Source organism: Lipophrys pholis (assembly GCF_963383615.2).
Source record: "Lipophrys pholis genome assembly, chromosome: 8".
NCBI classification, from domain to species: Eukaryota; Metazoa; Chordata; class Actinopteri; order Blenniiformes; family Blenniidae; genus Lipophrys; species Lipophrys pholis.
The window spans coordinates 12,666,478-12,685,714 of NC_137630.1; the positions used below are offsets into that span (position 1 = coordinate 12,666,478).

At 41.7% G+C, this 19,237-nt stretch overlaps 1 protein-coding gene across 1 annotated transcript in view; it reads left to right on the forward strand.

Annotated features, from left to right (window-relative positions):
- The first annotated feature begins 701 nt into the window (after window positions 1-701).
- The window catches only part of bsna (bassoon presynaptic cytomatrix protein a), a 150,804-nt gene continuing 132,268 nt past the window's right edge, over window positions 702-19,237 (forward strand). The window contains exon 1 of the mRNA XM_080470444.1: window positions 702-1,055. Coding sequence (XP_080326570.1) covers window positions 868-1,055 — 188 coding nt within the window. The 5' untranslated portion in view covers window positions 702-867. The remainder of the gene's footprint in view (window positions 1,056-19,237) is intronic.

The following is a 19,237-nucleotide window of genomic DNA, read 5'->3' on the forward strand; positions in this document are numbered from 1 at the left end:
TTGGGTAATTTTGTGAGAGAATTTAAAGTTTTTAAACAAAGAAATATCCTTCAACAAGCTCTCCAAATTTTTATTTTACACATATTTGAATGGATGGTCTGTACATTTTGAACTATTGTTGTACTGTGTGTTTCTCGCACCATTATTTCCATTAATAAACTTTTGATGATTGGATTTAATACAAATCAATTGATTACTTACCAAAACTACAATCAGTGTGTTAATAATAGTTATTTATCTGTGTTGATTTGTCGAGCTTTATAGCTTAGGTCACAGATGAGTACCCTACTATTAGTTGAGTATTTTTATTATGACATGACTCTTAATGTGGTAAATTCCAGAAACATCATAAAATGAAGCTGGCAGCAGTTCTATGGACACTGGGGAAGCTAAACTCAGATTTGAATGGATTCATCTTTGATAATCATAATTTAATTTTGGACAACCAATAAGAGGTCGCGGGGGTTACGCCTCTTTTTAATTCATCTCCGCATTGCTTCCTTGGTTCTTTATCTTGCTGCTTCGACCTAATTTTTCCCACGGGACTCATTTACTTTGATGTAATCTAATCTAATCTCGCTTTCTCTCGCCTCTCACACGTCTGTTTCCCCCCGTGCCGTGGCCGTGGCCGCGGCAGTGCGCTCGCTCGCTCGCTCCCGTCATCACGTCAGGAGGAGGCAGCGCGGTGGTGCTGAAGCTGAGGATGAGGAGGATGATGATGGCGGTGATGGAGGAGCGGCGCTGAGTTTGCTCTCCTCTATTTACCCCCCACTCAGTCATTTGAGATTAAAAACCGAAGACACCGTAGCGACACGCAGAAGCGACGACGCCGATCTGACCTGATCCCTTCCTCCACCTCCCTGCGAGATGGGGAACGAAGCGAGCATGGAGGGTGGCGGGCAGCCCGGGGAGCCGGGAACCGCCGGGATGATGGGGTCGGTGATGCCCGGAGGACCGGCGACAGGACCGGGGCCAGGACAGCACATGAAGCCGGTCAACGGAGCCGCGGCCGGTGGAGGGATGGGAGTCGGAGGCCCCGGGATGGGAATGACTAGGTATGAGCAGTGGAGGAGATGTTTTTACGGGTTGAAGGAGGCTGTGTGTGTGTGTGTGTGTGTGTGTGTGTGTGTGTGTGTGTGTGTGTGTGTGTGTGTGTGTGTGTGTGTGTGTGTGTGTGTGTGTGTGTGTGTGTGTGTGTGTGTGTGTGTGTGTGTGTGTGTGTGTGTGTGTGTGTGTGTGTCTGTGTGTCTGTGTGTCTGTGTGTGGATGGACAGCATCAGAGCAGATGTGGCTTGATGTAGATGTTACAGACGTGGGATTAATTTAAAGTGTTTCCTTCTCCCGCGTGCAAGATTTGTACAAATTGTGTGCGTGTGTGTGTGTGTGTGTGAGAGAGAGAGAGAGAGAGAGAGAGAGAGAGAGAGAGAGAGAGAGAGAGAGAGAGAGAGAGAAGAGAGAGAGAGAGAGAGAGAGAGAGAGAGAAGAAACAAGAGTAAATCCAAGAGAGGAGCTGTCCATGGTCCTGAAACGCTCCAAGGCGCACCGCTGATTTCAATATGCCTCTGGTTCCCAGAATAGGTTTGACATTGCATGAAAAGGTAGAGCTCAAAGCAACTCTGCCTCTGTGCTTTGATATATTCAGCTGTCACCGACAATGCTGTTTTGGTTTCGGATATATTCTTTAAAAAAAAAAAAAAAAAATTGAAATTCCCCTATTGGTGTCATGTGCGGCCGTAAAAAGCCTACTATCCTCGCTCAGCTCGGGTGTAGTGTGACGCGCGGGGCACATCTTTGAAAAACATTTTTCTCTCTCTCTCTTTCTCTCTCTCTCGCTCTCTCTCTCTCTCTCACTCACTCACACACACACACACACACACACACACACACACACACACACACACACACACACACACACACACACACACACACACACACACACACACACACACACACACACACACACACACACACACACACACACACACAACCAATATTACACAGCTTTATCGCTCATCAAACGTCACATTGGTGCGTTTGAGGGCGTTTTTTTCTGTTGGAGATAGGATGCAGCTGGATGCTCGAAGCACCTTGTTTCCGCATGGGCGTGTGTGTGTGTGTGTGTGTGTGTGTGTGTGTGTGTGTGTGTGCGCGTGCGTACGTACGTAAATGTGCGTCTGCGTGTGTTCGTACGTGAAGGGGCTTGCCTGAGTATGTAGGCATTTGAGTTGTGATGTGTAGTGCTGGTACAATCTCCGATGCTGACATAGAAAGATCTTACAGACGACGCTCAAATTATATCATACCACGTAAAAACCAAACCCAGTGAATGCAGATCCGAACAAATACTTACATGTTCTGCCTCAATCCTCAAACGTGATCATCGAAAGATGTGGCACTTGCTTCTGCGTTATATTTGCAAAGCTGTCGTGACATTGATCATAGCTCAAACACGTGCAACATTCATTAGTTATCAAAACGTAGCTAGATCACCAGATGCCAAGGTTAAGGTAAATATGCATATACCTATTATAAGCCATACTGTGATCAATATTAAATGTGTTCCACTCCAATGTGTTGACCAGCTGAAAAAAGGCTTTGCAATGGCTTCTGACAAAACAGCATAAACCCATGCGGCACGCTTCGTGTCCTAATTTAACTCAACACGACCTGACACACTTGGCTCGTTGAATGCAGACCTTGTCTTAGCCACAGTCCTGGAATCCCAATTTACTGCACCAGCACCATCCATCCAAGCCCTTTCTGCGGCCAAGTCAGCGTGCAGAGACCTAATCACAGTGACGTTCAGTGGAAGGGATGCAGGAGCGGGGCTGCAGCTGGTCTCCACACACTGGTGTCTGCAGATGTGTGCAGGTTCTATTTAGGACACATCCTGGGTTTGATTCATGCCTCCACAGGAAAGGAGCGCAGAGCGGCGCACGCCTATCCATCATTATATAACACGGGTGGGAACCGGGAGAGCAGATGACAGCTTCTGCTCCCTTCAGATAAACGACAACACAGCCGAACATGCTCTGATGCATTATTGGCGCATTACTCTGGTTTGAGGGGGGGTGGGGGTTCCGTGATGAAGTCTTCTCCTTTGTTGCTTTTTCGTGTGTTTTTCTGCTGATTGGGACGCTCCGGCTTTCACTGCCTCCCGCCCGCATTTCAAATTAATTCCTGATGGAAAGCGAGTTTTCTTTTACGTTTTGTAGCATGCAGCGCCTCACATTAAGTATTTATAAGGGCGTAATACAAGGCCATGTGAACAGATTGGATCACGTGCAGAGCGCGTTTGCTCGCTCCCACCGCCCCTCTCTTACTGTCACACGCTTTCTCTCTTACACACACACACACACACACACACACACACACACACACACACACACACACACACACACACACACACACACACACACACACACACACACACACACACACACACACACACACACACACACACACACACACACACACTCCTCTTGTGCGCTGCTCTGCCTCACTGCCTGCTCCTATCACACTCTCCCTCTCCTCGTCTCCTCTGCACACTTGCTTGCTTTGCGTCTCTTTTCCTCTTTGTCTCTCCTACCATATCATTAACACCCTTGCAGTCTTCATACCAAACATGGGGTGCTGATCTTTAAAGCTCTTTCCCTCACACCCCCTCATGTATGTCCCTGCACTACATTTCTTGCGTCCATCCATCCATCCATCCATCTATCCATCCATCCATCCATCCATCCATCCATCCATCCAAACACTCTCTCTCGCCCCCTCCCCCAACCACCCACTCATTAGTCATAATCTTTACAATGATATCATAAACAATACCCAAAAAGATCACATTATTGACAATGGTATTATCAATAAATCCCAAATTTTACTGTCTCCCCAACAACGTGAGAACTCCAAAATAAATATTAGTTGCCCTTTGTGCTTACATGAAAAATAAAAAAGTAAAGTGAACTTGGTGTTTTTCCTGTCTCAGGATGTTTTGATCTATTTGTTTAAACTGGAGTGTATGTTTGATGGTTCGTAGTCTATACCTTCCACTAATACAGCGATATCCCTCATATCTTTGTATGTCTTCATTCTATCCGTCTGTGGTATTGTAGTATTTGGTGTTTTAAAATGCCGACTGAAAGACAGTAAAGATAGCAAGATATTTTTTGTTGTTGTGTGGATGAATTCAAAAAGATTTGCTCACATTACTTAAATTATTCATGTTAAGGGAAGAAAAAATCCCAATGTCTTGCATTTTGAACAAATATTGTTGACTTCAATACTGGATATATTTAAGTCAAGATACAAGCTTGAATTTTTATTGTTGATTTCACAGATTCAAATAAGTTCAATTTACTTCTGCTCAGATTTATTTTTCTCAGTAACCGACTCAAAATTATCTACACGTAACCATAGAATGGTTTGATGTTTGTAATAATTTTAGGATAAAAAAACTGAGCCGCATGACAGCAAAGAATAGACGACATCAGAATGTAGTTACACAGACAAAGCAGGCAGATATGCACCATTAAGCAGAAAACTAATTACATTTTTATTGTTGAATGTGTTTATGCCATTGTACACTTACAAATCAGCTGCACTTCAGCCTTTATATGAAAGTATCTCCCCTCCCTCCCTCTGTCACACTCTACGCCCCCTTTTCCACCAATAACTAGCAGCCTGTCAGTGGCTCTGCTCTTACCGTGAGATACAACACGGTGCCATATAGGCTGTGTGAGCACAGATAAGGAGGAGTGAGAGTGAGAGGCTACAAGGAGATAGAAAGGGAGTGAAAGAGAAGAAGGAGGTGAAAGGGGAGAGAGAAAAGAAGAAGGCAACAGAAGCCCTGCAGAGATAGATCAAGTGGAACTGGCTGTACAAAGGGAGGGAAAAATAAAAGGGACATGGGAGTCAGGAAGCGAAGGGAAGGGACGAATCAGAAGGTTCCATCCAGGATCACAAACATTCAGATGTCACCGTGCACAGTCATATCAGATACGAAACCTGTCCGCTTATTCTGACTTTATAACAACATGATAAAGTCATTGATTTCAGAATTTAGCTCTTATTGGCTCTGTCATCTTATGCATCCACCTAATGCAGCTCACATTAGCTCAAGTTCAATCTGCAATGAATGAGACGTTTTGTGGGAAAACCCCCACGTAAGAACTTTACTGTGTGTAAAAATTGTGTGTGAAGCCCTATAATGTACACTTTATATAGCGAGGCAGACAGTCAGGCCACAATCAGCCTGCAGTAAACTGCGTCCGTTCTCTGCAGAGCAGCCGAGCGATTTCCTTCCCTCCCCGTTATCATTACTGCAGCCTTGAGAGGACTTTGTCAGAAAGGTGTCATTTTGGGGCTCTTGCTGAAGTGGAATGAGAAATACGTGCGCTCTTTGTAGGAGCACAGCTTCGGAGATTGCTTTCTCTCAGATACGGCACATCAGTCACCCGAGTTGCATCTGAACAAACCAAGAGGGTTGTCACAAATAGACCAATTTAATTTGAGAGTGCAATACAAGGAAGTGGTGAAACCAACGTCCGCCTGTCTCCTTGTCAATCAGGCCAACACAGAAGCAAACAATCCAAAAATACAAAGGGAATCTAAAGTCAGTAATTCACCATATGTGCATGTCTTTAGACTGTGAGAACAAACTTCACATAGAAAGACATTTACAGCATAACCAGTAATTTTCCCTTTGTGAGGCACAACACCAACATTTAGTGATGTAGTGTCCAGCAACAGAAACCAGGAAAATGAAACAGCTAATATTGAAATGGAAAAACTAATCCAAGACCACAGGATATTCTCAAAGGAGTTCTCCACAGTGCATTTAAAATAAAGTAAATCAGTGTTTATTAACTGTGAGCAATAAAAGGCTGAGTTTAAAGAAGCAGGAATTCACAAAGGGATCACATTTGAAATGCAGTTGATTATTAGAAAGAAGTTACAGTGAAAATGAGGTAAAGAAGGGGTGGGGGGTGGAGTGTATGGGTTGTCCAGATGGCAAAAGGAAAAAGAGCTAGAGAGGAGAGAGGAGAGCAAAGACAGAGAAAGAGAAAGAGCGAGAGCTCCGATCTACAGCACATATGGAGCCGACCATTCCCTCGCCGGGGCGTCACGTGTTCATTTTGCATATGACTCAACTCACAGCTCGAATGTTTGCGCTTGTTTGTGTGTGTGTGTGTGTGTGTGTGTGTGTGTGTGTGTGTGTGTGTGTGTGTGTGTGTGTGTGTGTGTGTGTGTGTGTGTGCGTGCGTGCTATGCATGACTACTTCACTGTTTAGTGGATGCGATCAGTAACTGTGAAGAGCTGCTTGATGACTGGCAGCATCACAATTCATTCCCTTTCCAGACTTATCGGGTCTTGTGTTAGTGAGAGAGAGAGACTTACTACTGTACAACTTTGTGTGAAAAAGGAGTCAGCTGTTGTACAGCACACTTGAGACCAATTTTCACATTGGAGCGAAGCATGCATGTGCGTGTGTGTGTGTGCGTGCGTGTGCGTGTTGATGTGTTGCTTTGTTTTTTCCACTTCGTGCAGACAAGCCACAGTCTGTCATTGTGTGCAGTACAGCAGAGTTTCTTATTGAGGCTTTTTGCTGACAGTTCCGCTCAAACTGAAGTCTTTTTCTCTCATATCAGCAAAGGGAACAAATGTTGATATGATTCAGTGTGTGATCTGCTGAGTGGGCTGATCACAGGCTGTCCTTTTAGCCTTTTGTTGGTGGGGTTAGTAATTACTGAGAGTGAAGCTGAGGAGTCACAGGCCAATGTTTCACTCTCACTTTGTGGTCACAACAACGAGCATGGAGGCATTGTTAGAGGCATGCTCGGAACTATGACTACCGTTTCTTCTTTGCTTGCAAATTCCATTGAAATATCACAAAATACTGTAAGTGAAGAGCACAACATATTTCAAAGGTTCAATGCAGAGCTACAAAAAAATCTACTGATTACATGTAAACAGATATGAGCTACTTTCAAACTTAAAATGGTTGCACTGCAAACAGAAGCACAATCATCATCATCATCATCATCATCAACATCATCATCATCATAATCAATATAACCAACAAGTGCTGCCCCAACCCACCTTCGTCATCCTCCATGATACAAACTTAATGCAAAGTGTGAACAAACAGATAAAGACTTTGTCTTTATCAGTTTGTGGGTGAGCGCTCCTCAGGTGCGATCTTTACAAATTCCACGTGTGTGAATGTGAGAGGGAGGCAGAAAGAGGCTCTCTATATATTTTCACACCACGTTATCAGAGGGCTGTGTATGCAGGAGCCTCCAAATCCTAAATGTGTTCGGGTGGCTGCATCTGGAGATAAGATGGCAATAAGCACGGTATCACAGCCCGAGACAGTATTAGTTTTCAGCAAATAGATGCTGTCGCGAGAGCTTATGAGTGAAACCCAGGAATAGATTAAACAGGAACAATAAGGCTATTGGAGCAGGGTGTGGGGGGTGAAATCTGTGGAAACAGAAAAAAACAGTGGTGGGTAATGGATTATCTGTAAGATTTCTTTCTGTTTTCTCACAACAAGATCGAAAACCGAAGCAAATGTTTGTTTCCGGGAAAAAGGTTGTGGCAACAATGGCTGCTTGTTATGAGCTTCTGCAAGCATTGTGTTTATTGTTCCATTTTAACAGGGCGACTCTCGTCTGCCTTTTGTTGGCTGTTGTAGTGGTTAACACTCTCAGTTCACAGAAAGAGTGTTCTCGGTTTGATTCCAATGCCTTTCTGTGTGGTATGTAAATATGTAGGTTGACAGACAGGTGTCATTTTAAGTCTGGGCTTGGGAGCCCTCCTGTGTGGAGTTTGCATGTTTTACCAGTTTGAAAGTGATTTGTACCACATTCTAGAAACAGTAGTGAGGAGGATTGTGATTGTGTGACTAGGATTGTTTGACCCATACATGTCTTCATCAGAGCCAAATGCTTAAACACACGAAAGTCTCAAAAAGTCTTCACCTTCGTCATTCTGGACTCCTGAAAATCCTGGACGGTTCTCAGCAATGGCTTCTCCTCATGGACGACAGCAGTACACGCCATGGATTAATGATTGAGTGACCGAGCTGAACTTCACTTCTCTCCTCACAAGGCGTCTTAACTTCCCTGAACGACCCGAACATTGAGCGAGCTCCATGCTTTTCGTTATTTGGACCACTTTTGCTTCACTAATTCTATTATAACCGTGACCTTTTCTTCATGCAAGGAAATTATTGTCAGGTCTGGTGACATTTCTTCCTAAATTTATTTTTGCATTTATTCCGCAATGAACAGGAGAGGATATTTTCCCCCCCTCAAATGCCACTTCTAATTGTCAATTATCCCCTGACCACCTGTGTGGTGATTGATTCGGCTCATCTGTTGGTGAATTCCTGGTAATTACATTTTTGTCTTTTTCTTTTCTTTTCAAAGACTTTCCACTGGAGTTTATATTTTCCTCAACATTAGCTTTAATAAGAAAAGCGAGAGTTCTGCTCCCTGGCACTGATTTTTTATCATTTAAAGCCAATAAATCACAATTGGAGTGGTATGTTATATAGGATCACATGACTTATCGTCTCAAGCAAACTTAAAGCAAAATCTTTTTTTTCTTGAAATCTCTTTGATACCATGCACTTTGTGCTTGCAGGGATTATACCTTCGATACTTTATCTTATATACACATGACCACGTAATGTGAAAGAACTCCCCACGTTTCTATTTGAGTCACTCACCTTTAAAACAACCAATTGACCCATAGTTTAATTTTGTATAATTAATCAAAGTCAAAGTTGACTCAAAGTCACTCTGAAAATCAAGATAGATCTTTGTTACTTTTATTTATATTTTATTCCTAAACTTTTTTATTCGAGGTTTCTTACATGTTGTTGACAATTTTACTTTTTATTAGTATTTCTTTTCCAACTGTTTATTGTTATTATAATACTCACACAATTTGTGTACCGTAGCATGGAATGCCTCTACCTTTGGCCCATAAGCAGTTGTATTAGGCAGTGAAAACACATTTCTCAGGTTTGAAGTTTGTGCATGCAGGATCAAAAGTCCAGATTATGGAGGCGTCCTGGTTTTGGCTGCAAGTCCTTCGAGGGCTGCATCGCTCTCCAGGGCTCAGCAGGGATTTGTAACAGACACCAGTACAGTCTGCCCTGACCTCGTGTAGTGAGCAGAGTGCAGAGCTGCATGAGCCACCTCAACCAGCGCTTGCAAGTTTGCGCAATACCATCAGGCAAAGATATTCAGACCTGAAACAGATTCATACCACATGGTGACACTGGGCTTTTGAGCACATACACGGTGTTAATTTGGTTTCCACTATATTGACAAAAGAGATTGTAAAACATTGCTTATCCTGCATGTAAATGACCATTTGTGTTAAAGGACCAAAAAAAGCCTTGATTGCAAACAAACTCATCTTTTCTGTGTTGAGCAGAGTTTACTGAGTACACCCAAAGAAATAACTATTCAGAGCTTCAAGATATTGATGTTACTTAATAGCCTCTCAAACCACATATGTAATGCCCCGTTTACATGACAACTTTCGTCGTGTTTTGGGGATCCATCTACAAGACAACGGTGCTCGCAGCGACTGTTCACGTTTTTGAAAATGGCTCCCAAGATGGAACTTTTTAAAAACGCTGTCTCTGAGTAGACAGAGTATAATTCAACTTCTCTGAAATGCTGCTACACACCTCAGCTATACTAAATTGGATGAACTGGTATAAAAGATGGATGGATCTTCATACTTGACTTCTAAATCACAAACTCCAATAAACACATCAGTATTGTGAATAAAATGGCTGCTCAAAGGATTCTCCATTAAATGCTTGCTGAAGTGCTGCTGTAATTTCATGCGGGGAATTCCCTAGGGGGCTTTTTTCTTTCTCTTTGGCTTTCAGCAGAGAATGAAATGGAACAAGATGTGTGAGACATACAAGGTATATTTTACATTGTATGCAAATTGTGGTCAAGAGGGAGTGGAATGATGAGTTCTCCTGTATTTCATGTCGACAGTAAAAATACAGACTGAAAGCACAAAGGGACACTGTTGGCAGGCAGGCACTATAAATATCTCAGCTGACCAAAGCACTGAAATCTATTGTCTGATACATGTGTCACTACAAAGACTATGTGTTTTCTGACAATTACATACTGGGTTTGCATTATATAGGAGAGTTTAAAAAACAAGTACATCATGAGAAATAAAACCATTACTGGTGCCACTCATGGAGTGTTTCAGTTTGTGGTTATTAATGTCATGGTGTGATCTAATTACAAGGTGAAAGGTCCTCTTACCCGGCCAAGAAATCCTTCCTGGGTGAAGCTCTGGTGTTAACAAATTGATCAGCTCAGAGGCGCGCGGTGTCCACTGCAAACATCTGCAGGGTCACCAACCGAGCTGCACAGCTCCTCAGTCTCTGCCAGAAATCTACAGGATTAATATGCCAGCGCTGCTCAGGGGAAACTCCTCTGAATGCTAAAACAGAGACGGACACAAAGCACCCTGCCCTGACAATTACCTGTGTCACGTGCTCATGATGTCTGAGCTGGTATCTGCTTCTTTCACTGTGGAGCTTTTGCCAGTCAAACTGATCAGTCTTGCACTGCTCATGACAGAACAGATCTGTACGTACTTTGCATGGAGGAATAATAATAATAACGATAATAATATTAATAATAATAATAATCATAAAAATGAATGACTTGTATGTTGCTGAATCTAAAGTATTTCAACTACTACATATCTGCTCCAGCAGGACTATCAAACTATTATCTGCTGCTGAAGCAGAACCTTGATCATAGTAACTGGCTACTGCAGTGTTATTATACTAGGTCCAATCATTTTGAAATGTTACTGGAAAATAAAAATTTCCGACAACAATTTTAAATTATGTATTCATTAATACATACAATACATACAATATTCATTAACTTATCTCAAATGCAGTTTTTTGAAGAAATAACATGCATGTACAGGAACAAACCATCCACACAGAAAGGCCCAACCGCTGTCTCATTCACTGCATCATTCTGGGTGTTTCTGCCACCCTGTATTTGAGCTGTCTGCACTCTGTAGAAGTTTATTTTAGGTTACAGCATTTGCTTTGTGAAAGATCCATCATTGTGCGCAGCAGTGGCGACAGATCTCAAACTAATGACGATGAAGAGAAGCGAGAAAACAGCTGACATGAACTACTAACACAAAGAGAAGCTAATTATTAATAAAGGCTGCTAATTCAACACATCTACAGTAGATATAACCTGATATTAGTGTTCATGACAGGAAAATTAGACAGAGCAAATAGGAGTTCAGTGAAATAGTAACAGAGGAGGCAACGGGTTTGGTTAGAACTAGGACCTTGTTCCTGAGCAGGATAAAGAGACGTTCAACAGATGCAACAATTGCAAGTATTGTAAAGACTTGCAATGAGCTGTGTTTTCAGTGTAAAAGCCTCCGACAAGTGCATGTCAGGAAATACTATTCAACATCAATAACTGCTACCCAACAGGATGAATAGAAAACAGCTCTTCTCCACGACTGTTCAACACATGTAACAATTGCAGTTATTGTTTAAAGACATTTAGCATCAATAAATGCACTTAAGCACTTATAAAAGGCCTTTATCATCGCACAATATGTTTCTTGTACACTGAGATGTGGTTAAATAGCTCCTGCTCTCACTGTTTGGCTCATTCAGTTGGGAATATGTTTCCTCTGACTTTCATTCGTTTCTCAGACAATATTATGCTGCGCTCGGTCATTTTTTTTCTCGCACCTCTGCACTAGTGAAGGTCACGCCGTGTCTTCTCATTATGTTGTCATCCCCTGACAGTAAGTGCTACCTGTATTGATACTGTGTGTGTGTGTGTGTGTGTGTGTGTGTGTGTGTGTGTGTGTGTGTGTGTGTGTGTGTGTGTGTGTGTGTGTGTGTGTGTGTGTGTGTGTGTGTGTGTGTGTGCGTGTGTATGTGTGTGTGTGTGTGTGTGTGTGTGTGTGTGTGTGTGTGTGTGTGTGTGTGTGTGTGTGTGTGTGTGTGTGTGTGTGTGTGTGTGTGTGTGTGTGTGTGTTTGATTGCACAGCAGTCTTGTCCTCCTGCATGGTAAAGTCTGTTGATGGATGGGTGTTTTTTCATTGTCACTAACTTTCAACCTCTTGTGTTTGTTTCTCTTGGAGCATTAAACTGATTTACTGCTCCGTCCTTTATCCTTCACTGTGGCTTATTCAGAGCTGGTGGGAGAGGAAAGAAAGAAGTCATTTTTCTTTTTTGGAGGGAGTGCAGAAACTCGGTCAACGGGAGCAGGGGAAAAAAATCAGAGTTATGCATGTTTTTGGACTGTGGTAAGAAACTAGGCTAAAATCCATGCACACATAGAGAGAACATGCAAACGCCACACAGAATAGACCCGAAAACCCAGAATCAAACCAGGGATAGTCTGCATTCCTACATATTATATTCTGTGACTTATTGAAATGATGTGAAAGAAAAATGTATCTTCAGAATTAATACTTTACCCCCATTCCAAATCAGCGGTTATTGCATATTTTATGTTCGTTCCCTGACAGTAGAGAGAGAGATAACATTGCTCCTGCAGTGATTTGGACTCAGCGGGGGGTTCGTCACAGAGGAAGACACTCAAAAGGGATGTTTTTGTTATCAGTATGAAATTAGGAAGAAATGGAATTTCTTGAATTTAGGTCACTTTGGTTGATGTGTTCAAAGGTTTGCATGTAGTTTTACTTCCCCTCATAACCTCAAACAGATACTGTGACTCTCTGCTCTCTGCTCCTGTTATTGTGCCGACTTGTCTGCTTCTGAATGATTAATTTAAAAAAGAGAATAAAAAGAACAGGGTAAAAAAAAATAAAATAAACAAGATGCTGGAGAGAAACGTTGCATCATGTGGGAGTTGGTTCAATGCAAAGTTTATTGTTGGACAAAACGTGACAAAGTGGTTTTGGTCTCTGAGCTTAAGCAGGTCCATATTTCTCCTCCTGAGCGCAGCTTGCACATGTCACAACTATATTACAACTTCCAGAAGGTGTGGAATAACTCATTTACTGGTCCTTTTTCTTTCTTTTTTTCGGGCGTTAAAATCTCTCAGTTACTACAACTTCAACTGAAATGTCCCTGCCTCTTGTCAGCCGCTGCCACATGCTGACAACCTGTTGAAAGTTACTGTGTATAGCACTGCACTTTTAAAATATGACTTAATTAAATCTGTAGTACCAGAGCTGGGAATAAATTACAGTTATGAGCAGAGTTATGTCTGAAGAGTGAGAGACCCATAAGAACTGTTCCGCCCTGTTCGTTTCTGCTCTCTTCAGTGGCTGATGGAGCCTTTTTAACACTTTCATTTGCACATAACTCCTGATTATCAGTTTGAAGGGTCAGCAAATGTATTGTAATATTCATATATACGCTACTCACAAAAAGTTAGGGATATTTGGCTTTTGGGTGAACTTTATGGAAAACATAAAAAGGTCATACTACAGTGATATTATGAAACTTATCAATTATCATTTATTGAAATAAAAGCCAACAGAGAGAGCGCCAGGGTAGGGTGCAGTATGACGTCTTCTTTTTTTAATTGTCCCAGGGGGAAATCATTTTAAGCGTCTGGTGCAAAATATAGTGAAATGTCCAGAAAGCTTCTTCTATATTCTGCATTATAAATGTTCTTACAAACTCACCCTGACACCATTGCTTTAAAGCTAATGCTAATTTTCTAGCAGTGAGACTGCATCTTTCATGGCAGCATCACCGATATCTCAGGTCGGGTTTCTGTGTTGAGTTGTGTCCGCTACTCTAAAGAAATCTGTTTTAAAAATCTGTTTTCTTTAAGATTTGTGCAACTTGCTTGGTGGTTTTAATGGGCCGGATTGGAGCCTCATGCGAGCAGGTTTTGGCCTATCGGCCTTATGTTTGTCACCCCTACACCAAATGCAAATTATAAATTAGAAAATGCCAAAGTAATGCTATTATCATGCAGGATGGGTATAGTTGATAATAATGGTTTTGTTTTTTAAAACAAAGACAGTGAAGAAAAGCATCCAGTGAAGGCTACACCAAGACGACAAAAAGGCACAATGCATCGTCTAATTGAAAGCTGCTTGTGTTTTCTTTCCCACCAAAAAAAGAGACAATTTGCTGGTAAGTGCAGATTTGAATTGCTCTTATAAGCACTGAGTCATTAAGTCCCATTTCTAGAACAGGCACTGAGAGTGTTTCAACACTCGACCATTTTAAATGTCCCCCTGTGGTGTATGTCAGCGGATGGCTCCTTCTTAATCCGTGGAAGCACAAAAGCTAGTAAACCTGCTGAAATGAGCATCAAAACAAAGATTTTGATAGTTTTTCTAGAGTTTCTGTGAAAATGCGGAGACATTTCAGGTTTGGAAAAATTTAGCTGAAGGATTTTTAAAAAATGTGGGCGACATATGTAAAGGTTAGGAGTGAAACAAAAATATAAACTAGAACGGGCAGAGCACATACCTTCGCCAATGCCACATTTCTTCGCGGAGTTAGCATCACCATCATGTTAGCCGTTAGCTTATATCGATGCTAAGTAGCCTGTCAGATAGCAATATCACTTTAAAACAATGAGCGTGGGCACACAGATAAACCACTACCCGAGTTAATGCACTCGCACTGGTGTTTCTGGATAGTTGCTGAACCAAGATATTAGCTGCGAGTTCCGGAGCGGAGTTAGCAGTGCGCTAGCAAGCGGCTAGTGGCATCTTCCTTTCTGCAGCCCTGACTGACGGCGCACTGCGGAGCTCCAGTGTTTCCACAACGGAGGAAATATCTTAGCTCTCCAGGAGATGACCGATCCCAAATTCTAATGATTGGTCCCTGGATGGTGACAAATCATCCCTGAAAATCTCATGCAATGCGGGTCAATAGTTTGTTGCGAAAAGTTGGTAAAATACACACATTAAAACCAATGAATAAATAAATACACGCGGCCAAAAACACAACCTTCGCCACCAACTTTCATTGGTGAAGGTAATTACAAGTGATAAATGCGTGGCGTGTTTGTGCTGTGAAGTGAGCAGCTGTACTCGGGTCCTGGAGCTCTGCTTCACTTTTGGAACAACACCTCCATGTTCCTGGAGGCCGTCCTGAGAAGTCTGCCTACTTGTCCCTGATCCTGGTTGACAGTCCTGCATGACAGTTAATAAGCAGAATGAAGGAAGGAGAGAGAGAGAGAGAGGGAGAGGACGCAGGATGGGAGAAAACGAGGGAGAGGTAAACGAGGAAGTAAATCCAGCTGGACATATTGTGGCTCAGCAGTTCTGTTGTGTTGTGGCTCTGCCAAGGACAGGCTGCATATCCTCGGCATGACACAGCCGCTTCATAACACCAGGCCCTCCTGTCTTGACTTTACTCTTCATGTATGTAGAAGAGGCTGAATCCTCTGCTTGCCTGCTGATTTCTGAGACTTTCAAGGCCTTTGTAGCCATATTGCAACGTATGATGTGTTCGCAACACATGACTGGTGTTGTACCATGACTTGTGTGTGTGACAAGAGACATTTACCTGTTGTTGATTTACTGTGTAGACTTCTGGGACAATATGACAGAATCAGCTCATCCCAAAGCCTAGGAGCATCATTCAACTGTCTCTGGTTTTCTATGGATTGATCCTTTTAAAACTGTCTTTTGTGTCAGTCAGTGTTGACTATTTGCAGACAGACTAGAAACATTACCCGAATACACAAACAGATTTACAGGAAAACTTTTCAAGTGTGGAAAATGGCCTCCTTTATTCCACTCCTTGATGAATTGTGTATTAATATAATTCACGCCCACGAGGTTTGTTTAACTGGCTGGAAACATTTACTGACACTAACATTAAATGGGACTCAGATAATTCAAATTACTTTAGTGTTTTACTGAAGTAAAGTGCACTTAGTTTAAAAACAAAAAAAAACTTTGCGAAAAGTAAACATAACAATTCAACTTCCTTTTGCAAGTAAAAATATAAAGGGGGATGAAGCGTACAAAAGTTAAACTTTATTAACATGCAAGGAATGTCTGACGGTGTTTTTAACCACACGCGTGTCCACCAGTTGATTTAACACATTCAGATGTATTCATTGATCTGAGCCGTTGAGAGAATTTTATTCACAGTTAGCCAGTCCATTGCACCACCTGCTTCACACTTTCATCTTGAACTGCTGTTCTTGCATCACACTGAGGCAGTAATTACTCATCATGTCACTTTAATAGGTTTCTAGCAGGTTTGATTCGCCAGTATTCAGATTCGCGTGCTCAGCCAACAAGCAAGAAACTGAGATAAACACAAAACAAATGTGAGTAAAAGTGATTGTCAGTGCCACAGTGACGATTATGAGGTTGACGATGATGTGAGGAATTATATCTCGCATCTCTATTTATTTGTTACCTCTTTTGCAGCAATCTGAGTCAGAAAATAGAAGTAGTTTGAGAGGGGTACTCTCTATTTATATCCCCCTGTCCCATTTACTGCCCATTCTGAGTCTGAGCATCACAAATTAATCCTTTTATTGCACGCGCAGCATGAAATAGCCCGCTGCTGTTCTGCTGCTGCTCGTAGGGGGAAGAGACGAATGGTCGGGGCAAACAATATTTAAAAGTGAGAAGGGTGCAGAGACTTGAAGATTGAAGAGTTTCCATTAAACCTAACATTATGAAGTTAAATGTATGTGATGATGGATACCTGACTTCACAATAGTCAGCTGGGCAGCAATAATCAGTTGTCGGTTTATCTATTTTCAATAATGAAAACATGTTCGTTAGCTCATGTTATGAAAAAGTTCTGTATCATTCACCTCTTCAGCAGTGCAGTTGCTACACAAGAAAACATTCAGATCTGACTTTTTGTTGATGTATTCCAGCCTATATCTTGCAATTAGTGGTTTAAAAACACTAAACTCTACCTGTTTCCTGCAACCACTCATGCATTATTCACTTTTGACAGAAAAAAAGTTATCAGGAGTTATGTTTTTTAGCAACATATTTAAGGTATGCAGCTAATTATCATATTTGCTGAGTTTCAAAAATGTTGCTTCTGAGTATTTCACCGAAGAAAAAACATATATATTTATGTAATTTGAAGCTTTTGATTGCTATTGGACTCCTTACAGACATCAAAGCCTGGATATTCCTGCATTCTTTAAACTTTAATGTGGAGAAATAAATTATAGTCTTGCAGTTTTACTGATGCTTCTTCTTCGGCCAGTTATGAAAGAATCATGACTATGATGATTTTTCTCAAAGGTCTACCCCCCCGCCCCTCTGTAGCAGATCTGCAAGACGCTGTAGCCCAGATGCAGCACCTTGGTTGTCCCTGACTGGTCTTGAGTGATTAATGAGGAATAAAATGGATTTGATACCTTTTATTAAGAAGGAAAGAAATCATGGATTAGACTTTGAAAGGAGCCACCTGATTAGGATGCATCCTGGCCCCCGTCATTTGAGGTCTACCAGACTGGGAGGAGGACCTGAGGCTGACTCAGGATCCACATGAGACATTATATCTTATTTGACCTCACTGAGACTGGGGATCCCCCCAGAAATGAGATGTGTGGGCTTCTTTGCTCTCCATATTGCCACTGTGTCGTGATGGCCGCAGCTTTAGTTTCCCTTTATCCATTTATACTGTGTTCAAAGATTAGAATTGAAATAGTCATTTTTAGACAAAACACAAAGGACATACAAAGAAACACTGGATTGAGTGTCAAGAGGAGATGTATTCAGGTTCACTCAGTAGTGTTTTTTGCTTGCCCATCGCATTAGTCCCACCCAATAAATATGCTGTATGTATGAGTGCATGTTGTGTGTCTGCATTTAAATCTAAAAGTAGAAGAAGAAGAAGAGGAGGAAGAAGAAGTAGCACAGATGGTAATCTCATGTCTGTGGACGAAATGTTCCTCCTTGTCTGTGTTCTATATCAGTCTTTGTAGATGACTGTGAGGCCTTCCTGATTGCATTCATTGGATAAAGATGCACAACATTTCCAGTGAAGTCAACCGGAAATCATCAGAAAATGGTAGCTTTTCACCTGTCAAGTTCCAATTCATTCCACTTAAATTCTTCCTCGATGTGGGTGTCATTTTTTTCCTTCCTCTCTAATTTTAAACTTTTCTCACCTTATTCAGTTTTAAAGAATTGGCAAAAACCAGTTTCCCATGAAGTGAAAAAATACTGGCTTCAACACAATATCATAATGCATTTTAAGCTTTATTTTAACGTCATAATCCACACTGTGGGACCGCGGGTGGGCATTTGACTTGTTGTTGATCAAACCCACCTTCGTCTTCCTCTCAGGCGAAGCATTGATCTGTGAGGTGCATGTGGATGTCTTTCAGTGTTCCCTCATCATAATGCCGCTTTTGTTTTTGTTGACCCAGTCATGGGCCTAATGGTTGACTTAATGAGAGTAATTATAAAATGACTCCTGCATTGTAAACACAGATCATAGAGAGAGAAGAGGGGAGAGAGTGGAGAGGAGATACACGGCTCAAGTTCATGAGAGAAAATAGGGAAGGAGGAAGAGGAGCAGTGAGGCTGGCTAAAGTCAACATGGGAAAATAAACATTTAATGAAGCATGGAAGTCAAAGCAGTCAAGCATGGAAGTGTGGGATGTTTTAATACAAATGCAATTTTTTCTTCATGTTTAGATGTTTAACTATTTTGATTCATACGGTTAAAACTGAACGTTAGTTATGTAGAAGCAGAGAACTGGTCAGAAATCATTAAAAAAAAATGTAATCGACACAGATATTTCTTAAAGAGACATGGCAACCTGGTCACCATTTTTGAATGGGATCAATCTTGCTGGATGGCTGTACAAACACTCATTTCTCCATCCCATTGATTAGTAGAGACCACGACTTATTCACCCTTGAGGCTTTAATGTTTATTGCTGGGGTCATTGGAGGATGAGAAAATGAAACCCCTCCATCACCCAACTTGAACCTCACTGTCCAAACCTCTAACTTTCAAACTGCACAACCTTTCTCTCACATATTGTCTGATTTAATGTCGATCTGCGTGATGTTTTTTTCACATTACGAGATATAAAAGTTGACGGCTATTTGGATCAATGAGCGATAAAAAGCAGAAGGTTGTTCAGTAGATTAGAAATATCTTGTAAGTCTTTATAAAGTACTGTTGCCATGACTGTTACAGTCATAGCTTTGGACTAAAACTTACTTTGTCATTTCAAT